This window comes from Trichophyton benhamiae (genome assembly GCF_000151125.1).
Source record: "Trichophyton benhamiae CBS 112371 chromosome Unknown contix01456_5.r1.exp, whole genome shotgun sequence".
NCBI classification, from domain to species: domain Eukaryota; kingdom Fungi; phylum Ascomycota; class Eurotiomycetes; order Onygenales; family Arthrodermataceae; genus Trichophyton; species Trichophyton benhamiae.
The window spans coordinates 404384-430347 of NW_003315080.1; the positions used below are offsets into that span (position 1 = coordinate 404384).

At 48.0% G+C, this 25964-nt stretch overlaps 12 protein-coding genes across 12 annotated transcripts; 9 read left to right on the forward strand and 3 right to left on the reverse strand.

The window, feature by feature from the left end:
* Positions 1 to 327: 327 nt before the first annotated feature.
* Positions 328 to 1080, forward strand: ARB_03136 (translation initiation factor IF3, putative; the record flags this gene model as incomplete). The annotated part of the gene is made up of 1 exon (XM_003010389.1): positions 328 to 1080. The coding sequence occupies one exon, from the start codon at positions 328 to 330 to the stop codon at positions 1078 to 1080; it is 753 nt and encodes a 250-aa protein (XP_003010435.1).
* Positions 1081 to 1545: 465 nt separating this feature from the next.
* On the forward strand, positions 1546 to 3135 carry ARB_03137 (uncharacterized protein; the record flags this gene model as incomplete). The annotated part of the gene is made up of 5 exons (XM_003010390.1): positions 1546 to 1711; positions 1778 to 1806; positions 1891 to 2153; positions 2212 to 2891; positions 2957 to 3135. The coding sequence occupies 5 exons, from the start codon at positions 1546 to 1548 to the stop codon at positions 3133 to 3135; spliced, it is 1317 nt and encodes a 438-aa protein (XP_003010436.1).
* A 436-nt stretch (positions 3136 to 3571) lies between these two features.
* On the reverse strand, positions 3572 to 4591 carry ARB_03138 (uncharacterized protein; the record flags this gene model as incomplete). The annotated part of the gene is made up of 1 exon (XM_003010391.1): positions 3572 to 4591. One exon carries the CDS (start codon positions 4589 to 4591, stop codon positions 3572 to 3574), a length of 1020 nt encoding a protein of 339 aa, XP_003010437.1.
* Positions 4592 to 5196: 605 nt separating this feature from the next.
* ARB_03139 (uncharacterized protein) lies at positions 5197 to 5865 on the forward strand (the record flags this gene model as incomplete). The annotated part of the gene is made up of 1 exon (XM_003010392.1): positions 5197 to 5865. One exon carries the CDS (start codon positions 5197 to 5199, stop codon positions 5863 to 5865), a length of 669 nt encoding a protein of 222 aa, XP_003010438.1.
* Positions 5866 to 8259: 2394 nt separating this feature from the next.
* Positions 8260 to 9353, forward strand: ARB_03140 (uncharacterized protein; the record flags this gene model as incomplete). The annotated part of the gene is made up of 3 exons (XM_003010393.1): positions 8260 to 8831; positions 8924 to 9229; positions 9287 to 9353. The coding sequence occupies 3 exons, from the start codon at positions 8260 to 8262 to the stop codon at positions 9351 to 9353; spliced, it is 945 nt and encodes a 314-aa protein (XP_003010439.1).
* Positions 9354 to 9561: 208 nt separating this feature from the next.
* ARB_03141 (uncharacterized protein) lies at positions 9562 to 10415 on the reverse strand (the record flags this gene model as incomplete). The annotated part of the gene is made up of 2 exons (XM_003010394.1): positions 9562 to 10245; positions 10404 to 10415. The coding sequence occupies 2 exons, from the start codon at positions 10413 to 10415 to the stop codon at positions 9562 to 9564; spliced, it is 696 nt and encodes a 231-aa protein (XP_003010440.1).
* A 1043-nt stretch (positions 10416 to 11458) lies between these two features.
* ARB_03142 (MFS gliotoxin efflux transporter GliA) lies at positions 11459 to 13195 on the forward strand (the record flags this gene model as incomplete). The annotated part of the gene is made up of 1 exon (XM_003010395.1): positions 11459 to 13195. One exon carries the CDS (start codon positions 11459 to 11461, stop codon positions 13193 to 13195), a length of 1737 nt encoding a protein of 578 aa, XP_003010441.1.
* Positions 13196 to 14329: 1134 nt separating this feature from the next.
* On the forward strand, positions 14330 to 16165 carry ARB_03143 (C6 finger domain protein, putative; the record flags this gene model as incomplete). The annotated part of the gene is made up of 1 exon (XM_003010396.1): positions 14330 to 16165. The coding sequence occupies one exon, from the start codon at positions 14330 to 14332 to the stop codon at positions 16163 to 16165; it is 1836 nt and encodes a 611-aa protein (XP_003010442.1).
* Positions 16166 to 16428: 263 nt separating this feature from the next.
* ARB_03144 (integral membrane protein, putative) lies at positions 16429 to 16857 on the reverse strand (the record flags this gene model as incomplete). Its single annotated transcript, XM_003010397.1, has 1 exon — positions 16429 to 16857. The coding sequence occupies one exon, from the start codon at positions 16855 to 16857 to the stop codon at positions 16429 to 16431; it is 429 nt and encodes a 142-aa protein (XP_003010443.1).
* A 2449-nt stretch (positions 16858 to 19306) lies between these two features.
* ARB_03145 (uncharacterized protein) lies at positions 19307 to 20413 on the forward strand (the record flags this gene model as incomplete). The annotated part of the gene is made up of 1 exon (XM_003010398.1): positions 19307 to 20413. One exon carries the CDS (start codon positions 19307 to 19309, stop codon positions 20411 to 20413), a length of 1107 nt encoding a protein of 368 aa, XP_003010444.1.
* A 1074-nt stretch (positions 20414 to 21487) lies between these two features.
* Positions 21488 to 24353, forward strand: ARB_03146 (uncharacterized protein; the record flags this gene model as incomplete). The annotated part of the gene is made up of 4 exons (XM_003010399.1): positions 21488 to 21582; positions 21722 to 22136; positions 22313 to 23984; positions 24052 to 24353. The coding sequence occupies 4 exons, from the start codon at positions 21488 to 21490 to the stop codon at positions 24351 to 24353; spliced, it is 2484 nt and encodes an 827-aa protein (XP_003010445.1).
* A 510-nt stretch (positions 24354 to 24863) lies between these two features.
* ARB_03147 (uncharacterized protein) lies at positions 24864 to 25353 on the forward strand (the record flags this gene model as incomplete). Its single annotated transcript, XM_003010400.1, has 2 exons — positions 24864 to 24978; positions 25058 to 25353. The coding sequence occupies 2 exons, from the start codon at positions 24864 to 24866 to the stop codon at positions 25351 to 25353; spliced, it is 411 nt and encodes a 136-aa protein (XP_003010446.1).
* Between the last annotated feature and the right edge of the window lie 611 nt (positions 25354 to 25964).

Genomic DNA, 25964 nt, shown 5'->3' on the forward strand with positions numbered 1-25964 from the left:
CTTAATGATTTGCCTCCTGAACCCCTAAACTGATATCAAATCAAAGAAATTTCCATACTTTTTGCTGTCCTTGTCGTCGAGTTAAAATAAGATCCCGGGATGCCAAGAAGGTGTAATTCTTGGCTCCGCCCGCGAACTGTTACTTTTTGTCCTTTCAACGCCAACCAAACATCAGCATCACGAGACGAAGACGAAGACGACGACGAAGACGAAGCAGAGCCTGAAGAAGACTTGAAGTGGTCACAAAGCCCGTTTGAGGCAGACAGTGCTATATAGAGCAGATATAGAGCCGTTTCTCCTTATTTTGGAAGTACCTGTTGGAGGACAATGGCCTGTTTACGGCCTCTGTTTTCCGCTGCGCAGGCCCTGCGTTGCACCTTCATCTCCTCAATCGAATCGCAGACCGCTGCCCAAGCTTCGAGACAGCTACACGCCCTACCTACACGACAATTAAGATACTACCGGGCGACCCCTGTTTCTCAATTCTCGCAACGACCTCATTATCCTCCTCCCCCAGCTACTTCGGCTGCCTCTTCCGCCTCTCGATCATCACTACCAAAGGACGAAGAAATACGAAGTGCGATAGTCCGGGTGGTTCAAGAGAATGGACAATTAGGAGAGCCAATGTCGCTCAAGTCTGCGTTAGCCTCATTTGACCGGTCCCGAAACTTCTTGGTACAAGTTCGAGCAGGATCAGAAGACCAGGCTCCGGTATGCAAGATTGTCGACAAGTCGGAATATAGCGCAAGTGCAAAGGCAAAAGCAAAGGGAAAGGAGAGCAAGCCTAAGTCGACGGCTGTTCAGATAAAGCAGATAGAGCTGAACTGGGCGATTGACCCTCATGACCTTCAGCACCGTCTGGACCAGCTAGAGACCTTCTTGTCCAAGGGCAAGAGAGTGTCGTTGATCCTGACAAAGAAAAAGAGAAAGAGAAGAGCTACACCGGACGAGGCACAACGGGTGTTGGCTGCCATTGAAAGTAAGCTGTTTGAGATCGGGGTTACGGAGGTGAAACCAAGAAGAGGCAAAATCATGGAGCACATGGAATATGTTCTAGACAAGAAGAAGGCTACGGCGTGATGAGCTTCAAGCTGCCTATCGTGTACTATTATTATACTGTCCTACGGAGTAAGGCTCGTCTACGTATGTGCCTCTGCAGTCTAACAAATACAGACTGATGTACTATATCAAAACTTATGCACCTGGAGCTTCCACAGCTTCGACAACGAACCAGATCTAACAGCAGTCCACCACCCACCGTCTACCATTCTCCTGCGCTTCCCAACCTCTAGCTATCTTATCCTTACTGGCCTCCTTAGATCTCCATATCTCTCGTTCTCTGTTTTTGATTCCCTGCAAAAGCTCCAGCAAGCAGCAGCATGTACCTCACGTGATTATGACTAAGCATGTTCCTGACGCCAACAAAAACTTTTTTGAGCTTCAGATTTTTTGCTCGCGAACGACTTCAAGGTTGAGCGATAGAAGTGAGCAGAGCAGCAACTTGTCTTTTGATATCGCATTTCCCCGTCGTGGAGAGCATTCACAATGTCTACCCTTCAGAGATCCCTCAATGTGCTGCTAAGGACCGGCAAGTACGCCGCACAGCGGCCGTCCGCTGTCAACCCAATGCAGTACGTCTTCTCTCACAACAGGATGTCTGCCCGAGGAATGGCTGCTGCTTTCGAGCGTAACAAGCCCCATGTCAACATTGGTAAGTGCTGCGCCTTTGGTCTGATCCAATTGACCTTGGTGGACTGAAATCTGACGTCTGGTACAGGTACCATTGGACACGTTGATCACGGAAAGGTTCGACATTTACCTCGAGACCTCTGGTAGAGAGGAGGGAAGAATAACCGGCCAATATAGACGGAAAACTGACAATCTTCATAGACCACTTTGACCGCCGCTATTACCAAGCGCCAGGCCGAAAAGGGGTTCGCCAATTTCCTTGACTACGGATCCATTGACAAGGCCCCCGAGGAGCGAAAGCGTGGTATCACCATCTCCTCCGCTCACATCGAATACCAGACCGACAAGAGACACTATGCTCACGTCGACTGTCCCGGTCACGCTGATTACATTAAGAACATGATTACTGGTGCTGCCAGCATGGACGGAGCCGTTGTCGTTGTCGCAGCTTCTGACGGTCAAATGTAATTGAATACTCGCCCTTACGGATGAAAGGATTTAACTTTTCTAACATCAGTCTAGGCCTCAGACCAGAGAACATTTGCTCCTTGCCCGCCAGGTCGGTGTCCAGAAGCTCGTCGTTTTCGTTAACAAGGTCGATGCCGTTGAGGACCCAGAGATGTTGGAGCTTGTCGAACTAGAAATGCGTGAACTCCTCAGCCACTACGGTTTCGAGGGAGAGGAGACCCCCATCATCTTTGGCTCTGCCCTCTGCGCCCTCGAGTCCCGTCGACCTGAGCTGGGTGTCGAGAAGATTGACGAGCTATTGAACGCCGTCGACACCTGGATCCCCACCCCAGAGCGCGCCACTGATAAGCCTTTCCTCATGTCCATTGAGGAAGTGTTCTCTATCTCTGGTCGTGGTACTGTCGTCTCCGGCCGTGTTGAGCGTGGTATCCTCAAGAAGGATTCCGACGTCGAAATTGTTGGTGGTTCTACGACCCCTATCAAGACCAAGGTCACCGATATTGAGACCTTCAAGAAGTCCTGCGATGAATCTCGAGCTGGTGACAATTCCGGTCTCCTTCTCCGAGGTATCAAGCGTGAGGACTTGAAGCGTGGAATGGTTGTTGCCGCCCCCGGATCCACCAAGGCTCATACCGACTTCATGGTCTCCCTCTACGTCCTGACTGAAGCTGAGGGTGGTCGTTCCAACGGCTTCACCCACAAGTACCGCCCACAAATGTTCATCCGTACTGCCGGTATGTAACCCAAGATTATGCTATCTACTAAGTAGATCATCACTAACTTGTACTCCCTTCCACAGACGAAGCCGCATCTTTCAGCTGGCCTGGAGAAGACCAAGACAAGAAGGCTATGCCCGGTGACAACGTCGAGATGATTTGCAAGACCCTCCATCCCATTGCTGCCGAGGCTGGTCAACGATTCAACATCCGTGAGGGTGGCCGAACCGTTGCCACGGGTTTGATCACTCGTGTCCTCTAAACGAAATAAAGAAGGGAAAAAAAATCGCCTTAAGACGGAGTTATTGCTGGTCCTCCCACGTTAGCCCATTCTACCTGGAAGAATTCTTGTCATGTATTTCTATAATCATCCCTTTTGTTAATATCATCAACATCACATCTGTAAGCGGGGGGGATCCTGGGAAAGAACAAACGGAGTCTGTGTCTACGAAGTTTTGGGGGTTTCTGTTTTTATTTGGGGATGGCCTCCTATGCTTCCCTGCCCTTTCATGTAACAACAAGATATACATAGGCTCTCTCGACTCTTATTCTTGGACTGCATTGCAAATTTGACAGTTCACTCTTCATGTATTCGTTCCTCTGGCTGTGCAAGGGTAAGGCTAACTACTACCATACTCAACAACACTTAACCAGACAGTACTCGTTTCACAAGTATTTGACAGATTTGACAGACTGTGTCACCATTCTAAAGCCTTGCTATCATCCCCAGACCCGCAAGATGACTGATTCGTTTCTCTACTCCAGTCATAGATACCACCACGTCTGTTGAAGCTCGTTTCGTCCCAGTACACCTGGCCTAAGGCAGTAAAAACATCAACATCTAGGATAGACGCAGACGGTTCTCGGCCATCCCTGTCCAGAAACCGCATATACTCATCCAGAATCAAATACGATTTAGCCATGAGATTATTCGGCTCTGCAACAAACGACGGTTGATGTTCGTGCCGACGACAGAACTCCTCGTACTGCTGGTCAGTGATTTGAAACTTCCGCACATCCCTCAATGTCTTGTCGGAATCATTTTCTCCTTGGACCATAAGAACCTGGAAGCATTTCCATCTGAAGGGCTGCAACTTTTCAACGACGGGATTCATGTCTTCCTGGTAGTTTAGGTTGCAAACAACCGTGTTCAATTTGAACTTGATGCCATATTCTCGACACCATTCAGCGATGCGGAATAGCTGTGGTACTTGATCACCCTTTCCGCGGCCGATTTCGATGTTCGTTTGTTCGTTGAAAGAGTCGCATGATACGGCCAAAATGTCAATGAAGCGACCGTATCGTTCGAGGAAATCCCGTTTGACCAAGCTGCCATCTGTGACTATTGAGACTGATTCCAGGCGCAACTCTTCCTTGCAGAATTGGATCATTTGCCCAAGGAATTTGGGATACATGAATGGTTCTCCTCCTGCAAAGTTGATTTTCTGCATGCCAGCCTGTTTAAGGCTGAAGAGACCCCTTTTAGCTTCTGGTATTGACAGCTTGAAGGACGTGGTCGCGGTGTGGAAGCAGAAACCACAGGATTTGTTGCATTGGCGAGTGAAATGGTAGTTCACGGACACTGGTCGTTTTCTGACAGGCCGTAGGCTCCATGAAAGTAGTACGCTTATTACGCTGGATAGTAGAATTGTAAGGTATAGGGCTATCTGTTGAGACGACTGAGCCGGGATATCAGGGAAACTCCTGAATAGAGGCATGGCGTCAATGGATTTCTTTCACCAAGTCAGATATCAGCCTAAGTAAGGGTTCAAGATATGGCCCGTATACCATTTGGATGTCCAAATGAAGATGTTTAGAGCTTTTTCTGGGTGGATTAGAGGGTATATATAATATTCCATAGACACCGCATTCTTTTGGTATCCCACATAGCAAGATGAAATCCAAGGGTATATAAAAGTGAAAGGCCTTTCAATAGAGAAATAATCCATGGGTATGATGGAAAGACAACAGGATGCAAAGGTCTCATTCCTCAAATTGCAGAGATACGGATGCTAAATCAGCCAAAACAAGGAGACGTTCCGTTGATTGCCATGAAAGACAACAGCAAAGCCATGGCAACTTGCAGCGTTCAAAGACCCCCTCTAGCGGTTCTCCTGAAGATGCAAGAAAGCGGCTGCTAGACAATGATAGTCCTCTAAGAGCCGCGGCCAGGCTTCTTTGTTTGCAGACGAGCTTCCCATAATCACAACTTTCCGTGACATCTTTTCAATCAATTCTCACTTAATCCTGCGTTTCCTCATACCAACAAGGAACTGAAACCAGAATTTCAGGGGAAGAAGAGCGTTGCTAGAAGCCGGCTATCATGCGCCCAACCGCCGTCCTGAGACTCCGCCGCGCAGTGATTGAAGTCGAGAGAAAGTTCTCCTGCGGGCCAAAATCGGGAGAAATATTCCGTTCCAACAGGGGCTCGCCATCGTTCGACCATGTAGAGAACATTGGACAGAGCGTCTTTGAAGACCAGTACTTTGACTACCGCCAACAGCTGTCCAAGAACGGAGTCTGGATACGGCGACGGGAAGGCATCTGGCAGGCCAAAGTGCGGACAGACCTGACCAATTCAACCTTCACCGACTCTCGATTCGAAGAGCTGTCTGAACCCGGTGAAGTGCTCAGGCTGGTCCAGCGGCTTGTGTCTGGAGTGAAGTTCCTGCCCACGGAGAGAGATGGCAGCGATGTGAGACAATCTGGGCTAGAAGTGATGGCTCGATATACGACATATCGGGATACCTGGAGGTTCAACCGGGAATTTGAGGTCGTGTTGGATAGAACGGACTTTGGCCATTGGGTTGGAGAGGTTGAGCTACAGCGGGACATCGAAGTGGATGAAGATGAGACGAAGGCCTTCAACCAGCGGCAGGCTGTCTCTGCTGCAATGGACAGGGATATACGGGCCTTTATGGAGTGTTACCAGTGGGCATTTCCTGTCGACAAGCCTGTTGGCAAGCTGTCTGCGTACTTTGCAAAGAGATGATCAAGGGGTGATCATTCTTCAATTAAGCCATCTTTCAAGATGTGAGAGTATAGCTCTCTTCACCAGGTGCTTTCTAGTCAACAACGAAGTGGCCATCCAGGTGGCAAGGAAGTACATTCTAATTCTCTAAATACACGCGAATCTCTCCTTATAATGGAGTACATCCATCTTTGAGGCTGAAATTGTCTTTTAAGCTGGCAGCCTTCATTCCACAGCCAATGCTGCCTACAGTAATCCCCGTCCTCGCATTGTCAAGAGCCGAGACGACGTCCGGAGAGCCAGGAGCATTCAGTATAAACGATGTGACATGTTAGTTGAGACTCCTGGAACCAGGACGGTGCTATTGATATTCAAATAACAGAATATCTTGCCGCTGTATAGTTACAGGTCCCGTGCATAACCGAATTCATCTGGACTGCAGGATGCTGATCCTCATCTTCCCGGGAGTCAATATCAACGTTTTCTTGGGTGATTTCCCCGGTATTATCACCCTCCGATTCAATTCAATATTCGAGTTGACGTTGACGTTGACTCTGGGCCTTCTTTGGGTAGCTGAAGAGAAGAGCTTGCGACTTCAAGTGTTCAAGGTATATGCTGCCACGTCTCCGGCATATCAAGGGGCTGGAGTCATGCCGGGAATGAGGTAGTTGTATAACTCGCTGAACAGCTTGATAATTATTCGGAGAGAATAGTCCCTTGGTAATTTGGTATCCTCAGGGCAGTTTATCAACCCGCGCTTCGGCCTTACTTCGGAGAGCAGGTTATCGAGAGGACGAGAGCATGTCACAGAGACGACGACCTTTGGCCAGATACCAGATAACTAGTTGAATAACCATGCATGTAGTTCCTGAGTGGTTATCCGACATGGCCTATGTGCCAGGTACACATAGATTGCACGGAGTACATGCAGCTATTTATCTATCTTTCCGACGGCCGGCTCCTGCTGGAGAGATCTGCAGATCCAAATCCTTCCATCCGATTGGGGGCTCACCGACAAACATGCTCATATTATCTGGTCGCTGGTTACTGGTTCCTGGTTTCTGGTTGCTTAGTCGATTGACCAAGTGGCTCCCGGCATGCATGGATCCTTCGGGCCAGAGCATGTAACGAGCAGATCGCGAGGGAGGCTTGATCTTGACCGTTGAATAATATCAGCGAAGAGCAGACCGATGGCTGCAGCTAACTGCTAGTTAACTGTTTGACAATAATCACCAAGGGCGCTGGCCCCCCTGTTTCAACCGCCAGGCATCTCAAAATCGACATTCTTCGCGCCCCCCCCCAGCAGCCAGCGCTTGAAGCAGGCAGGGCAACTGGTCAACCAGCGCAGCGGCCGCCCTCCATCCTCCCATTTGCCTAGCTCGCCGCTGCCAATGCATGAATTTGTGTTAGAGTTTCCTGGTCTCCAACGATCCAGCAAGTCCTGGCAGCCAGTTTGCATGTTAAATAGCTACTAGCAACCCCCCCGGAGCGGTGGTGTTCATGGTGGAAAGGAGGATATAAGTATTAACCAACAGACGACCGTCGAAGGACGAGGCCCACGACCAACGCATCAACCAGCACCGGACGTCGACCTCCACGATGGCGGATGCGAGTCTCCAGCCGCCGGCCGATCCGTATGGCGATACCCTCGAGACGCTGTGGCAGCGGTCGAAAAAGAAACTTGCGCTTACGAAGAATGATTCCAAAGAGCCACCCGGTAAGTCGCAGGCATCCCTCCCTCGAAACAAGCACCATTTGGAATCCAGATGCATGACCGCGTCGCCTTCTTAACCACGTTTCCCGCCTCATGCTGGGGCTTGCTCTCCTTTTGCGTCGGTTGCGCTGCTCGCCCCCTTCGTCACTCTGCGCCTTGCGGTCCCGGGAGCCTCCCATTCGTCATGCTGTCTCGGAGCGTGCATGATGATCTCACATAGGACTCGTTACTCCATACCGTAGGCTTCCCCAGGAGGTGTATTCCGCGCTTGACTGACTGGCCGAGGGAGGAGGGAAGGGGGGCGCGGGAGGCGGGAGTGGTGGTGAGATGGATCGCGGCATCTGTTTGGTACAAAGAAATTATACCCCCCTATATAGCCTCCTGGGCGGCTGTTGAGATATCTCTTTCCCCCCCGGCATGCCTCTCAGCGACGGTGGCTTCCATGCTGTCTCATACCGTCACCTACGCCCCGATTGCCCTGACGGCAAGCAGTAAGATAGTTGCTAAAGCTGTATCCTGCTCAGATTCGGCCACTATTGAGGACGAGAGCGCGGCGCTGGCGAAGGCGGCGCACGAGCGACGGCGGGACCAGGTCCGGAGGGCCCAGCGGTGGGTTCATTTCCGTTTTCATATAGTGCTCCTTGCTTGATGTCGTGATTAGTTGCTGTTATTGTTATTTGTTGCTGCCGTTGCTGTTGATGATGATGATGATATCCGGGCTCCATCTAAGACTGTCCTGTTTCTTCTTTACATATAGCAAACACCGCGAGCGCAAGGAGAAGTATATAAAGTCCCTCGAACAGGAGCTGCTTCGTCTTCGGCACGAGAGAGAGTCTGTCTCGAGTGATATCAACCGATTCACCTCGGAAAACAGCCTCCTTCGAGAAATCATGCGGGCACACGGTATCCAGATGCCACAGACGAGGCCGCGAGACCGGCTGGCCAAGGTCACTGTCGTCGGCGAGCCTGGCTTCGGCCAGCGCCTGCAGGTCTCCCTTGACGAAGGAGAGGACAAGATACCCAATTTCTACCCAGAAGGCTTCGGAGTGTCGTTCACTCAGAAAGTCCTGCACAAGGCAGCGGACCTCTTCACCTCGCCGCAGATTGAAGACCAGATTGCGCCGGATGAGCCTCGACCAGAGCATTTCAACGCCGACCTTCAGATACGGCCGAAGAACGACCCAGGCGGATGGGGATATGAACCCCCAGTTGCCGTACAATCCCATCCGTACCATTTTGATTCGACCCAGGTGGCAGTTGATTTTGTTTTATTGTAAGGCCGTCTATCCCCCTTTTTTGACTTGCTCACCACTGTTTTTATCAGTCACTCCTCCTCTCTAACTCAAGCCCTTTCTATCTACTTAGTCTTGAGCGTTGCTGTTTACGCCACCGTATGCTTGGGAAGCAGGGATTCTCAGGACATGCGCTCACCCTCCAGGCGCCACTGCTTGTTGGAACCCCTCCAGTTCTGCAGAACCAGTCTACGTGGGAAGTACCTGCTAGCGAGATCGAGAGGCTGTTTGAGCTTGCAGGGGCGCTGAACCTGGACGGTGAGATCACACCGGTGCAGGCGTGGCGGCTCATTAGCGACCACCCTAAGTTCTACAAATTGGATCCCGCGGGCTTGCAGAGGATAAGCGAAGGGCTTGTCAGAAATATCCATTGTTTTGGGTAAGTATTGGTTGCTTTGTTGCCCTTAACTGTCGCCCTGCTAACTACTTCTTGCAGATTCGGGGCTATCTTGGACGAACAGACATCCATCAATATCGTGGAGAAAGTCTATGCTTCGTTATAACTTGCGATGCTGTCCGGGCGTCGAGGAGGCTACAAGCGTTAGGAATCTGATATATAATACCTGCTGGCACATAGGCGTATGTTTAAAGATTGTTTTTATTCCATAGCCATCGAAGAATGAATAATATGAACCCTTTTTCCCACTCGGAGTCTAGGCCGATATCCACTGTCCAGGAAATTAAAATTCCAGAAGGTTATGGAGTACCCTCTTAGAGATCTAGCTTTGCAAGCCGCTTGGATTCAACCTTGGTTGCGAGGCCAAGAAGCTGCTGGAATCGGCTGAATCCTTCTAGCTCTTTATACGAGTCGTCGTCGCCGACATCCCGCCAGCCTGTGAATGCGACAAACTCCTCTAACTCCGGCTCTCCGTCTGCAATAATGACTGCTTCCTTGCCCTCGATCTTTCGCTCTCCATCAATGCGCCAGCCGCTTCGAACCAGGTATGGAGCTGTGACTTCTTTCAGATAAGGGGAAACCCTCTCTTCCCAGGCCCTGGTAAACTCCTCCTTGTGGGCAGGAAGCATATGAAACCATTCCAGTGTTACCACTGGTGCACCTGACGGAAGCCCCGATTCCTGCTGGTCGATATCAAGGTGTGCCAGGCCCGCAATGTCAAATAGATCCTTGCCGCTCTCCAGCAGGCCCTGGTTCGCATCAGATGGTATCCAGTTGTCGTAGTGCTGCGTCAGGCTCTCCCAGTTGCCGACGATATAGACACATGCCGGATCGTCGAGCTGAGTAAATATGTAGAACAGATACCCCGTGTAGGCTTCCATGCTCTGTTTGGCGGTGCGAAGAAATGCTATGGTCGCCTCATTGGGCTTGCCGGTGGTCGTCAAGGCTGCCGGCCGCAGCTTTAGAATGGCAATCTCGGTAATGGCCATATCTCCTGGCTGTACTACTGTCGTGCTCTGTAGACAAGGCTTCACCAGTTGTAATCGACAGTATCACCGACAGACAGATGGATTGTTAACTTGATGTTGCTTGTTGGTGAAGGCCGTCGAATCTCGCTGGATCGCATAGGAAAGAAGCCTTTCTTGCGGGCCCTTACCCAGGCAGCCATTGCCTTACGCAAACCAAAGTATTTCCCCCTCAACTAGCCATCCAAGAAGCGATAAAGCGTGATACTAACATTAATTATCCTTAGGTAGCGCCCGCGCCCGCGCCCTTCGTAAAGTAGATATATAGAAATTCGACGGACGTTTTGCGGCGGAGTTGAGATTAGTCATCCAACGGATGAAATTTCGGATTTAGTAGCTTAGTCATCAACATCGCGACCTTCCGACTTTTTGTCCGCATAAAAAGCTTGAGGTCGTCGATTTCTTCGACTCCCGTCTCTGCTTTATAACGTTATCTCCATCGCTGGAGACAAACCTTTGCCTAGCGGCTGCGGTTATGGAGCTTGGAGTTATGGAGCCTCTCGTTATGTCCATGCGGTCAAGTTTCAACGGCCCATGATGGCTGATCTTCGTGTGCGGCTGGCCTGTATGTCTTTAATCATTATGACTCAAACACAGGGTTCGGGTGAATCCTCCTGGGGCTGATTCGAGAAGATAATAATACCCATAGCGGACGAATTCTTACCCCCTAATTCCGGCTGGATTGCTCATACTGCCACGTTGTGGGCAAAGCGGCTCATCATGCTTGAAACGGGGATACGGCAACAAGACGGAGCGATGTTGTACCCGAAAGAACTAGTTCTTCCCCTGGCATTTCTTTTCCTACGATAATGATTCAGGTATCATTATCCTTTTCTTTTTTTCCGACGTCATTACGGAGCTTCATGGCATGAGCTTCATGCGCCTCTGCCGGCTCTGGTTGGCTGCCGATCGGCCAGCCAAAAAGGATTGTTTGTTCCAAGGCTGAAGAGATGGAGCAGTCATCTGGATATAAAGATCTGCTGAAATTCTGCTTCGGAGATGGCTTTTGATACCTTAACTCTTTTAATCCAGATACTATCCTCAGTTACATTCATATAGCCTTATCAAACCCCCCTCCCTACCCTGGGTTGGCTCCAATTCAGCCACAATTCCTTTTTTTTTTTTTTTTTTTAGTACGGACAACCAGCATCTATACACACAAAAGTTGCAGAACACAGGGCTCAGTATGCTCTCAACATCAGAGACCGGAAGGTCGACGCCTCAACGGCCTCTATCGACATCATCAGATCATACGACTCGAGTAGATGGAAGCAGCCTTCCCAAAGGATCTCACAACCCTTCATCGACCTCATTTCAGATAGTTGCCGAGAAGTCTGGCGCCCCGACGGGAGATAGCACACCCTCTAACGAAGCCGAAGATGGAACAGAATACCCAGGGAAATTTGCTCTTTCTTTCATCGTCGTGGCTCTCATCCTTGCTATCTTCCTAATTGCCTTGGACATGACCATTGTTGCTACTGCAATCCCTACGATTACTGCCCAGTTCAAATCGTTAGATCAAGTGGGCTGGTACGGATCGGCGTTTTTCCTGACTGTGGCTTCATTCCAGTCCACATGGGGGAAAGCGTTCAAATACTTCCCACTGAAGACAGTCTTTATGCTTGCTATCTTTGTCTTTGAAATCGGTTCCTTGATTTGCGCTGTCGCAAATAACAGCACCACTTTGATTGTTGGTCGAGCTATTGCCGGCGCCGGTGCTTCCGGGCTCACTGGTGGTGTTTACACAATCATTGGATTCTCAGTACCACCTCAACAACGTCCTGCTTTCACAGGTATACTTGGAGCAACCTATGGTGTGGCCAGTGCAATTGGTCCTCTTCTTGGTGGCGTTTTCACCGACAAGGTATCCTGGCGATGGTGCTTCTACATCAACCTCCCGGTCGGAGGCATTAGCGCCGCCATCATTCTATTTTTCTTCACTGCCCCTCCAGCTTCTAGGCCAGTCAAGGCCCCTATGCGTGAGAAACTATTGCAGATGGACCTGGTTGGAACATTCACAATCATGGCAGGCGTGGTCAGCTTCCTCCTAGCTATGCAATGGGGAGGGACCACCAAAAAGTGGTCGGACTCGACCGTCATCGGTACCCTGGTTGTTTTTGGACTGCTAGTTATCTGTTTTATTGTGAATGAATGGTGGATGGGCGACCGAGCACTTCTTCCCCCACGTTTGTTCAAGACATGGAACATCAGGATCAGTTCCATCTACATCTTCTTTTTCGCTGGTCCATTCTTCGTTTTGATTTACTACCTTCCCATCTATTTCCAGGCAATCAAGCATACCTCAGCTTCCGATTCTGGAATCCGAAATCTGCCATTCGTACTGGCAGTCAGTATATTTTCCACACTCTCTGGTGGTCTCATCGCGACATTTGGCCACTTCAGCTACCTTATGGTTCTTGGTTCTATCATGCTCACCGTCGGCTCAGGCCTCGTCTATACCTTTGGGCTTGACACACCATCAAGCACTTGGATCGGATACCAAATCCTCGCCGGTATTGGAGGAGGCCTTGCCCTTCAGATCCCAGTTATTATCAGCCAAGCTCTGGTAAAACCTGAGGACCTCTCCAGCGCGACTGCGATGATTCTCTTCCTCCAAACCATGGGAGCCGCGATCTGGGTGTCTGCAGCTCAAACCGCATTTGTGAACAAGTTAATCAAAAGACTTCCTGAGGTGGCTCCGCGTGTGAACCCGGGTCTAGTGATCAAAACTGGAGCTTCGGAGCTACACAAAGTGTTCTCTGGAAAGGATCTCGAGGGAGTTCTTGTTGCCTACGGCGATGGCTTGAAGATCACCTTCATTGTCTGCATAGCTCTCGCTGGCGTTTCTGTTTTCGCTGCCGCTTTTATCAAGCCCCTTAACCTGAATAAGCTGCAGAACAAGAACGCAGTCGGATTTGCTTGATATCCCCGACCTAGTTTTCTTTTCTTCCCTCAAGCATTTTTTTTTTTTCATCTCTCCTCCTTTTGTGTTAATGCGGTTATGACTTATGTACTTGATACAATAGCGAAAGTGTACTTGCGGTATATTCCATATACATACATGATATTGATAGAATACATTTCCTATAGTCGGTACCTGAACAATATGGTCACTCTGCCTCCCTGTCGCGGAAGTATTGGTTTTCAAGTTGATATAGATAAAAATGAGTTAAGCTTAACTAACTTTAACTCAAAAGTCTAAGTAGAAAACAAAGGCAATTAAAGTTTTAAGCACGAAAGGCTAAAAATGATTAATAATTAATATCGATTAGTCATGCGCTCTCGGGGTTAACGCAATTCAGCTCCGTCTTCCTTGATTAAAAGAAAGCAAAAGCCGCCACATCGCGGCCTCTGCAGTTACTTACGCTGCTGCCTGCTTGTTTGGACAGTTGACCTACCTGACACTGGCATTCGTTCTGACATATTTGCTGGGCTGTAACTATGGAGCCATTTCGTCGAGCTCTCTCCGGTGACACGGATGCGTCACTGCACGACCAGGAGCCCCAGCGCAAGAAAATGCGCAAAGGAACAAAGAGCTGCTATGAATGTGCGTTCGTTCTACTCTGACTTGACCTCCGCTCTACAGATGAGCCATAAAAGCCATGCCATTTGGATCATCCTATTAATGCCGTGCTAGGCCGGCGTCGAAAGATTCGCTGCACCTATGCGCCCACTCGGCCTGGGATATGCAATGAGTGCCACGCGCGAGGCTCGTCCTGTATCGATCAGGAACATGCGCCCCTGCGGCCGGAAGCTGCAAAGCTCCGTATAGGAGACCAGAGCTACAGCCTGAGGGAGCGGGTAGCTGCTTTAGAGCACACCGTGAGCAAGCTGGTGAAACAAATGGATGAAAGTGACAAGGGTAGATCTAAAGAGGCCGCAAGCTGGTCATACATGGAGTCCCCCACAGATAGCATTGATCGAGGTTGGTACTGGCGGATATCCAAAAGCCCTTGCTTTTGATTGTTTGACCTAACATTTTAAACTAGATACGAAGAGCCTGTCCAATTGTCAGCCTGAAACGGTGCCGGAAGCCATACCAGTTCGCTCCAAATCGATGGACCAAGGAAGCGCCGGGCCCGGCGCTGCTCCCCTTTTGACGTTGTTCGATAATCACATCCTTTCTCGAGATGAGAAGCATGTGGATTTAGAAACCTCCAAAGCCGCCGATCCAATAACTCTGAAAGAAAGACGTGCAGTTCTTGCACTGAGAGAACTCCTGCCTTCTCCTGTGCAGTTGAAAAGACTAATAAATTCTCCGGCAATTATATGGACTATATGGCGCGCAAGATTTCCAGAAATACTAAAACCTGAGGCTCTCGAAAACCCTGCTGATATTGGAAAGATCCTGTACTGCATCATCATGACCCTTGAACAACGTGCGGTAGAGTTCGACTTTCAATCCCTCAGGGTTCCGGTACCTAAGGAAAAGTACGTGGAACAATGTGTTGCTGCTGTTCAGAAGTATGTTATCGAAGATGATGACATTGCTTCATCTCTATCTGGTATAGAGTGTATTTATATGGCAGGAAAATATGAAAGCAACATCGGCCGGCCACGAAAAACATGGCTCCTGACGCGACGGGCTATAAATTTTGCCCAGCTATCCGGCCTGCATCTTCCGAACAATCGCCCTGGGCCAGATGATGAACTCGGACTTCGCAAGCTTCATATATGGTGTGGTCTCGCATGCTCAGACCTATACCAGAGCTCAATTCTTGGGCTACCTTATTCTGTGCCGCTTCATCTCTTGAAGCCTCATATCACACATTTACTGAAGGTTAAAAAGATGGATCCTGCAGAAGCATATATGTTGCGTGTTTGCCTTCCATTGGGATCTATAATTGATAGAAACCAAGACGGAGGCAATATGTCTCTTCCTCTTACCCTGAAAATCGACCAAGAGTTAGAGGACATGGGTAAACAGATGGGAGACGATTGGTGGGATTCATCCCAGTTAGGGCAGCTTAGCCCCATAGAAAAGAGCAGTCGACTTTGGTCACAATTTGCCCACCATTTCGTGAGGATGTTGCTGCACCTACCATTCATGCTGAAATCCAACACCGATAAGCGTTGCCAATATTGTCATAATGCTGCTCTTGAATCAGCGAGACAAACCATCGAGTGTTATAAGGGCATTTATGACATTCGCAATTCCGACCGTATATTTTGCAAAGTGATTGATTTTCAGGTTTTTACATCTACAGTTCTCCTTATCGTTCACTTGCTCGGCTCCCCTTTCGCCGACGATCCACAGACTCGTGCCGACTGGAGGTCAGCCATGTCCATTGCTCGAATGCTTCGCCATGACCCAGACCTGCCCGAGGACTCCGTTAGCTATCAATCTGCGAGTGTCATTGAAAAGTTATGCTCTTGTCGAGATGCTGATGGGGCTCTGAGGACTGGATTCAAAAGCAAAAACTGCAACCAAGCTCGAAGGATTATACTTCCATATTTCGGAGCTGTCAGCATTGTTCCTGGTAAGATGCTGAAGGAACAGCAACTACAGCAGCAGCAGCAACAGCAGCAGCAACAACAACATCAGCACAATTTGCAACAGCAATATCAGTACACGCAACAGCAACAAATGAGCCCTCCGAATTCTATACCTGAGAAACAGAATTCTACAAACTCAAGCGGGTATACCACACCTCAGGATACACCTTCGATGTCACTATTTAATACCCAACTCCAAACTCCAAGTCAATCATCGTCGTCTTCATATCTACAAAATGGGGCCCCATTGCCCGAACCAAATCTTGATGTGAACTTAAATCTCAACCTGATGGATGACACTGGAGGGTTTGGTAACCCCAATCTAAACTTGGATCTCTTTCTTGGACAAGGGTGGAATTTCGAATGGATGGATGCACAGAACTTCCAGCCTGTCTGATAATATTGCATGGAATATGGAATATGAGCCGTAATTTTCTCTTCTATTTTTTTTTTTTTTCTCTTTCATTCAGAGGGATAATTTCACATTTTTATGGAAGTTAGGATATTTTGTATATTATCTTGAGCATATGAGTTTATGGTACATGCGTTGCCCAGCCAATCCTTCTCAACATATCGTCTCCCAATCCTTCGATATCCGAAGCTGTTCATAGATGACACGATACCAAAAACACCCAGGTCTTCAGTTAGCCGAATACCAGGCTAGAGGGTCCCTTCGAATGTCAAAACAGCCAGGAAGATAGCCACCCAGGCTGGAAAATCAGCAACGGCCCATCTTATTCTGTGTACGCTCAGCCAGTCTTCCATCTCAGCAGAACCACCTCGCTTTGACGTGTTCGTCCTTAGACGTTCAATTGGAGGGGCAACCCATGGGATGAAGGTCAAGTGGCCCAATGCACAAGTCACTCCCAAAGCATACATTTTGGCACTAAATGGCAGGGCCATGATACCCTCTGTGATGGATAGGTCGTTGTTATATGAGAGGTAGATATTGGCTATGGACGTGGATGAGGTTATGGTGATAAGTCCAACGACGACCGCAACGCCGCTTTGGAAGACAGTGTTAAACCAGCGGGGAAGAACGACATCGGCTTCTCTCCGGATTGTAGGATGGAGGAAGGCAGAGTTCATAATGAGTTCGCAAGTCGAGTACATTACGCTCCCTGTACTACTGATGAGAGGCGCAAGGCGAAGGAGACGCATTGGATCGAACAGCATTCCTGAAGCCATTTTGGTTATGTGGCTGGCGAGAGAATCAGCTGGGGGAGGGAACGGAAGGTTAGGATAGAGTGGAAAATTGGGAGAAGTGTTTCCAAAAATTCCAACAAGCTAAATTCGAGAGGGTATTGGAGATTTATATCCTAGATTATTTATCAGGTGCATACGGAGTACAAAATTAGTATCCGCTGCTGGAAGGATATACCCATGCTGCATCAGTTATCAAGCGTGGAAAAATTCTCCGATGATCATCGGGGTTAATACGTCGATGCATTTCTACATCGTGATCTGTGTTCTCTGATATCTCTCCATATAGCCCAGGGCGATTAATTGAATGGCTGAGCCTACAAATGCCTACCATCTTAAAAGTAACAATATGCCCCTTTACCTCTAATTATTTCCCAATAGAGGCAACAGACCCCCTGATGTCATTCTTCGATACTGATTGGCTGGAGCTCCAAAAGCCGAGGCTTATCTAATCACATAAACGAATTTCCTTCGGAGCCGCTTAGTAAGATAATTCCATTAATCACGTGCACCAGCTGTCTCGCTCCATGTTTTCTTCAAATCTACTTATGATGTCGAATTAATGAAGTACATTTACGAGTGGCTGTGATGCATTGACATGATCTTTACGGAGTACTCCATACATCACTGTCAAGGTTACCCGTCCCAATAATATTATTAACACTAATGGCCCTCTTGCATGCTGTTCACAAGCTTGCCACGACCATGATTTTTACTGACCCACCACGGCCCTTTGGCCCATAACCCGAACTCTCGGACCTGGAGAACAGAAAATTTTAAAAAGAAGGCCCTGGTAGTGGCTCTCGGCTTGCGGCAACGAGTCATGTCTGGCTGTACTTGCCTATTTCAGCATCCCAGGATCTCCCTTCGGCCTCTCCTAGTACTGTTGGTTAGCACTTGACAGCTGTCTGTTAATGCAGCAGTGGAGGTGCCAGTATTAATAATGGCAATGATTTCACAATATTGAATTATCCAAACGACTCGATGACTTGATTTCCCCCTTTGGTTTCCCTTGACCCCCTGAGAGGTGTTCAGTATTATCTGGTTGCTGCAGACAACACTGAAAATACCCGCAAGAGGTACCTAGTTACCCGGGTCCAGGCCTGGATGACATACTTAGTTGAAAGTGGACTTGCCAAGGCATATTCGACGTTGGTGATGATGAAACTCTTTAGCTGCGGAGCACTTTTTTTTATACCCTGGGCTCCTAATCAGTTTGCCATGAGTCGGATTCGGGCCATGCTTATAAATCCTCTCCACCTCCAATGTGAGCATGCTGCTTGAAGCAGATTTTGTTTTTAATCTCTGTCATGATCTCAGGTTTTTGTGGTGCATTCGATGGCATTGAAGGGTCGACGTTGGACATTTCATGCTACACCCCGTTTCTCATATTTTTACACTTAGCCCTTTCTCTATTAAGATCTCATGCTAGTATGTCAAGGCCTTGAGGATTGATACCATCTTAATAGCAGATCATATATGGGTACCAGAACCAGCATAGACCGGCCAGGTCCGGTTGCATCTGGGTTGACGCCTTTACAAGGCTATGAGAAAGATGATTCTTTATCGAAGCTTGAATACCACGAAGCTAAGACATCTGGACTGAAACAGAGAGAGGACAGAGACAGTGTAGAAGACCCTGTATCTCCTTCTCCTAAGTCAGTCGGGCTACCGCAACGGCCCGAAGGATGGAGTGTATGTTATGGATAGGCATTTGCTCCAGATTAAGCTACCAGTTCTAACTCGAATATAGTGGACACTTGCAGTTATTGTACTACTCGCTTCTGCCTTTCTTTATGGCCTGGATACTACCATCGTGGCAGACGTTCAGGCACCAGTGATAGAGCAATTTGGTGCTGTTCAAAAGCTCAGCTGGCTCGGATCCGGCTTTCCCCTTGGATCAGTTGCCACAATTCTTCCAATGTAAGATACCACCCCTATTTCATATTAACCCCCAAACACAAGACTAATTAGCTTATAGAGGCGCGCTTTACAATATATTTAGCATTAAAATTATATATATTGCCTCGATCATCTTGTTCGAGGCCGGAAGTGCACTGTGTGGTGCCGCACCAAACATGAATGCACTGATAATAGGGAGAGTAATTGCTGGAATAGGTGGTTCTGGAATGTATCTTGGGTAGGAATCAATACCAATGCTAACAAAATCAACTCTTGTGCTGACAGATACAAGGGTCCTTACATATTTCTCTGTATTTGTCCCAGAGAGGCGCCAGCCGCTTTACGTGAGTACGTCTGGGTTTGTTTGGGGACTCGGTACAGTTATTGGGCCCGTCATAGGAGGCTTATTTGCACATAGTAACGCCACCTGGAGATGGGTATGTTGAACCGTTCCTTGTGTAAATTGTGGATTGCTAACGTGGCTATCAAGGCGTTTTATATCAACCTTGTCCTAGCTGCCGTGAAGGCACCAGTGCTCCTACTCCTGGTTCCCGACTATCTGCCTAAACCCCACAAGGGAGCTCTTCAAAAGCTGAAAGAGTTAGACATCATCGGTATGGTTCTTAATGCCGGGATATATGTTGGATGGGTAATTCCGATGACCTTTGCTTCCACTCTCTGGGGATGGTCCGATAATCGCACAATTGCCTCGTTCGTCGCCTTTGGTGTTATCTTTATTGCATTTGCAATTCAGCAGGGCATTCCTCTCTTCACAACCCTAGAGAGACGTGTCTTTCCTGCCCAGTTCTTGAGGCGCACAGTGATGATCCTCTTATACGTCAGCACGTCCTGCACGAATTCCGCCCTTCTCGTCCCTGCCTACTATATACCGCTATTTTTCCAGTTTACCAGAGGTGATAGTCCTGTGGATGCTGCAGTACGTCTCCTTCCTCTGATCATTCTTGCTATTGTATCGGTTATGGTTCAGGGGATCACTATGCCCTTAGTTGGATACTACGCTCCATACTACGCCATAAGTGGTGTCTTGATAGTAATCGGCTCAGCTCTGATGTCGACGGTTGGTGTGGATACTCCAGTTGGCAATATCTATGGATATAGCATCATTATTGGAATTGGAACCGGACTTGGTGTTCAAGCTTCCTATGGAGTTGCAGCCGCGAAAGTCAAGGAAGATGAGGTTCAGCATGCTATTAACTATATCAACTTGGCTCAAATCGGAGCTGAGACCATCTCTATTACTGTTGCTGGAACCATTTTCCAACAGCTGGCGTTCAAGAATCTTTCCAAATACTTGGCTGGACGAGGCTATACTTCTGCAGAGCTTATTGCCGCCATTGCTGGGACACAATCTATCATCCTCCAGAACGGCTCTGAGGAAGTTAGGTCGCTGGCGATCGAGGCTATCGTGGAAGCTATGAAGAAAGTCTACATTTCTATGATTGCAGCTGGAGCCCTTCAGGTGATATGTTCGGTCTTCCTCCCTCGAGAGAAACTCTTCATGAAGCCTGCAGCCGCATAAAAGCTAGTTTTTTTTTTTTTTTTTTTTTTTTTTTTTTTTTTTTTTTTTTTTTTTTTTTTTTTTTTTTTTTTTTTTTTTTTTTTTTACCCTAGAGATACACCACAAAATCATAGCAATAGTATGCGCTGCGGTGCCTGACTCTAATCTATCAAACTGTGAAATGGGGACTACCTGGGACAGATGAGATGCATCAGTCCTTCAAAGTGCCTCTCTCCTGTCCAAACCTCACTCTTACGTGAGTCCTCGGCCTCGGTCAAGCACTGCAACGCAGATATAAGGGATAAAAAAGGTATAACTAGTTAATATATCATCTTTCGCAAGCTTTGAAAAGCTACATCATCGTCGTAGTTCCTTATGTCTACTTACAGGTCCCTTCGTGTCTAGGTAGACCTGACCGCTGGTGTGCCACTGGTGGCTGAAGGCTATGAATATGCTAGCTAGAAAGAAGGCCTTCCATCAAGCTAAAGTAACTAGCCAGTCATGCTGTATCTTGACCTTGTCACTCCGTGAGGTCTTCGTCTCGCCCTCGTCATCTGATGGATTCACGCGGTGGCTTTCGCATGTATAGAATCCACGAAGGAGACGAACGGGGATGATGTCAACACGCCAAGCCAGCCTCCTGATCCAACCGCAGCTGAAATATAACTAAGGGCAAAGGACAGCGTAATCAAACAAAACGACGTCAAGCGCTTTTAAGACCTACAGCCAGCCATCCGCTGGCGCCGACGAGAGACAAATTATATGGAACCAATGCTTCTGCAGTGCTGAGATCTCTTTTGCCGTCACTGAAATCTAGTGTATGTTTGTGCTTTCTTGCGAAGACTACCTACCCAGTCGCCTCCTTATTTATGTACTCGACACCAGGCGCAATACAAGAAGAATAGAAACTGACCCCCTATCCCCCTTAGATACAAGAGCCTTTTATCGTTCCCGATCGGCACTACATTCTCCCTATTTCATCCCTCTTGCTTGCGTCTGTGAAGTGACTGCCGGGACAGCCCGCGTTCCCAGGTTGAAGGCCTGCTTGCTGAAGTGCGATTGAGTGAGGCTCCATATTTGGATGAGGACTACATCATGACTTCAAATGGGCACTTTTCTTCTATTGGAGATGTTGACGGAGGGGACTATCAGCATGGAGTCCAGGTAGTGGACGGCGATAAGGAGTTCAAGTACGCCACCACCTTGTGAAGCAAGAGCACTGTCTACATGTTTTTCGCACTGGGCGTTCTGTGCGACAACTTGGAAGGACAATGATACACGCACATTTCTCTATTATTTGATTGCTGACCTTTGAGTGTATACGAACAGTCCGAATCTGTCGAAATATCTGATACACGAGAATGTTACCCCGGCAGGATTTAATTACCACCTTATCTCGGTCTTTGGCTCTCAGTCCACCGGAAAGTCAACCCTCCTAAATACCCTCTTCAAAACAGACTTCAGCGTTATGTCCGAGACCGAAAGACGTCAGACCACAAAGGGAATATGGCTCTCGAAAAATAAACGTACTGCTTCGAATGAAAAAGAGAAGATGGCGGATAATATCCTGGTCATGGATGTCGAAGGGACTGATGGCAGAGAGCGTGGAGAAGACCAGGACTTTGAACGCAAAAGTGCCCTCTTTGCGCTTGCCACGAGTGAGGTGCTTATTGTCAATATCTGGGAGCACCAGGTTGGATTATACCAGGGAGCCAATATGGGTCTCTTAAAGACAGTATTTGAGGTGAATCTTCAGCTATTCCTCAAAGATACAAAGTATGGTACCCCTCCCCAACACTACTCCACTTCCACAGAGGATACTGACATTTGGTACCTCTGCTTCATAGATCCACACCCAGGTCTCTACTGTTTTTTGTTATTCGCGATTTCGTGGGGACGACCCCACTTAAGAATTTACAGAATACCCTAATGCAGGATCTCCAACGAATATGGTCATCACTTTCCAAACCAGAGGGGACCGAAAATTCTACTATTGAGGATTATTTCGATTTTGCTTTTGCAGGCTTGCCCCATAAGAGTTTCCAGCCGGAAAAATTTGCTGAAGAAGTTGATAAGCTTAGTACTCGATTCAGAGATGGCCACCGTAGCCCTTCCAACCTGGCCGTTAAGGGTACAGCGGCGGAAGACGGCGTTTTCCTTCCTGAGTACCATCGACGAATTCCAGCTGATGGTTTTTCTGTTTATGCGGAAGGGATCTGGGAACAAATTGTGAATAATAAGGATCTGGATCTTCCTACTCAACAAGAACTCCTTGCACAATTCCGCTGTGACGAGATTGCACGAGAAGTACTTGTTCTCTTTGATCAAACCATTGGACCGTTTGAAGTGCAACAAGCCGATGCAACTCGATCCGGAATTCCATTAATTCTTGCTGGCCTTGGTGTCGCTATGCGTACAGCTCGGGGGAAAACGATGAACAGTTTCGAAACCGAAGCCAGCCGGTACCACAAGCGTGTTTTCGCAACCAAAAAGTCTGAGTTAGAGGAGAAAATTGATACCCGCCTTAAAGCACTATTTACCGGTCAACTCAGTGCCGCTCACAAGTCTGGCGTTGCCGAATTTAGTGAAGCAGTCAGTTCTGCCGTCAAGGCAGGACAGAAGAAAGGTGCCAGCTATGATTTTGCAGAAATTGTTACCAGGGAAAGGAAGCTCGCAATTGAGAAGTTTGAAAAGGAGGCCGGCACTGTGCTGGTGGAGGGGGCTCCTTGGAGTGATTACAAGCAGGAGCTGTCCCTATACCAAAAGGATCTTGAAAAGATCAGTTCACAACTAAGAAAGGACGAGATGAGGCGCCTTGCCACTAGAGTTGAACGATGGGTGAGATCTCGGCTGGGTGACTCCATTGACCTTGAATTCAACGCCCTTGGTTCAGGAAGAGGCGGCTCCAGGGCTCCAGAGGACGGAGAAAAACCCAGTGAAAAAACCATTTGGGATAGAATTTGGTCTCTCTTTGTAAACACGGTTTTGGACGCCGAACGAAGATTTACAGAGCGAGCCAAGAGCTTTGATGCAAGCTTGGAGGAAGTTGACGTTGGCCTATGGAGACTGCGACGAAAATCCTGGGGTGTGCTACGTTCTAAGATCGATGAGGAGATGATGGAAGGGAACATTCTCCTTAAATTGCGCGAAAACTTTGAGGATAAATTCCGTTATGACGACCTTGGTGTACCCCGGATCTGGCGACCTACGGATGATATCGAAGGAATCTACACTACTGCCAGAGAATCTACACTTAATTTGATTCCCCTTCTGGCCCGTTTTAGGCTAAACGAAACGTCCGCGCCTCCACCATTGGATAAATGGGTCGGTCATATGCCCAGTTCCGCAGGCGCTGCCGATGAAGAAGACCTTGCACCAATTGGTGGCGTTGATGAAGATGACGGCAAGAGCCTGGAAGAAGAGATGACTATGCTCAGTGAAGCTAAAAGACAGGATTTGACTGTTCGATTCAAAAAGGCGGCTGATGGCGTGTACGTTGAAGCAAAAAGAAGTGCCATTGGTGGCATTACTCAAGTACCATTGTATTTTTACGGCCTTCTCCTAGCCTTGGGCTGGAACGAAATAATCGCCGGTGAGCATTGATTTTTGCATCCTTTACTATAAAATTACGACTTGTCAGCTAACCCATCACTTAATAGTCCTCCGGAACCCAATATACTTCTTGTTCCTGCTAGTGATTGGCGTTGGAGCTTATGTCACTTTCAGACTCAATCTCTGGGGCCCTATGATAAACATGGCAGAAGCAGCCTCTCGCCAAGCTGTCGAAGAGGGTAAACGACGACTTCGAGAGTTCCTGGAGTCCTCTGATACCGGACGCCAGGCCATGGCTATGTCCGGGCGCAACAGTACGCATGTTGAGGAATACGAAATGTCATCCAGCCTCAAGAACAAGGGAAGGCGTTCTACCGCGGACGATGATGACGATGACGACGATTTGTAAAGGTACTCTATATAATTTTTTTCTCTTCACCTCGTTTGTCAACCAGGTATATCATCACCATTGGCTTATTTCCCCTTCTTTTCGCTGGTCATATTTATCTTCCAGCTTTCGTTTTCCCTTCCGTCTCCACTAATGGTCAGTCATCACCCCCACCATTTAATTTTTCTTCTAATTTGCATGAGTGGTTGTGTGTAGGAAAACTGGGAGGAAGGGCCTCGTCTGTAGAGCATCATAGAGTGATTTAAAAATATTTTTTAAGCATCAGAACTTGTCTCCCATAACTTTATCGATGCTCAATGTGGTTGTGGATAATGAGCTTACTAATCGAAGAAACTTCCGGAGTAAAATAAATCCATTCCGACTATGCGCCAAAGACGGGTGGCTCGTGCGTATGACATTGATGAAGTCACTTCCAAGGTTCTTTTCGACCTCGAACATTCGTTGCAACAACTAGAAAAGACCGCCTTGAACCCCTCCAGCTAAGTCAAGAAAGAGAACGCAAGGCTGAAAATGGGCTCCGTTGTTCTCCCTCATCTTACTACAGCCTGGCACGTAGACCAAGCTATTCTCTCCGAGGAGGAGCGTCTAGTTGTCATCAGATTTGGTCGTGACTGGGACAAGGACTGTACGTTTCCACTGACTGCTTAACCAACATGACCGCCCAAGGCAAGATAAGTTCTAACTTGATACGCAAATCAATATAGGCATGAGGCAAGATGAAGTGCTCTACCGAATCGCTGATCGCGTCAAGAATTTTGCCGTCATCTACCTTTGCGACATCGATCAAGTTCCAGATTTCATCCAGATGTACGAACTGTATGACCCTATGACAATAATGTTCTTCTTCCGCAATAAGCATATGATGTGCGATTTTGGAACCGGAAACAACAACAAACTCAACTGGGTGCTGGAGGATAAGCAAGAGTTGATCGATATCTTTGAGGCGATATATCGCGGTGCGAAAAAAGGAAGAGGTTTGGTAGTAAGCCCAAAAGGTTAGTTGTGGATATCTTTGTTGGTTCTTTTTCAAGGTGTCTCGGGAGATCCCTTTTGGCTAACAAGTCGCTGCTATTAGACTACTCCACACGATACAGATACTAGCCGGCATTTAGGTGTCTTTGCGGAGTGATTCACGAATACACACAGTCACACGAGCAAATATCAACATGAGCTCTAAGCTCGCCGGCCCCCGTTCAATGTTTCCGTCTCCGCCCAAGGTCGTTTGCGTACAGTCTGAGTACGAGTATGTCGGTGGGGACCTTAATTTCTCTTTAGCTACGGGGGAAATATCCCGCTTCGAGGGAGCTAGATTGTTACATTTTATGCCCTTCCACAATGGTATGTTTTGCTGTAACTCACACTCATTTTTCATTTTTTTTTTTTAATTCTTTCTTTATCAACAATTAATTCGAGGTCCAGAAGGAACAATGATACTCTTCGTTTCGAACCAGAAACTAGATACTTAAATACCCTTACGGAGAGAGGCTGCAAAGTGCTTTCGTGGATGAACATGCTATGGTAGTAAATCTACTAGGCACTATGTCTGCTTACCACCCACGCCCTGGCAATCATCCACGGTAATGCACAACACAGGGTTCCTCACATAGCCAG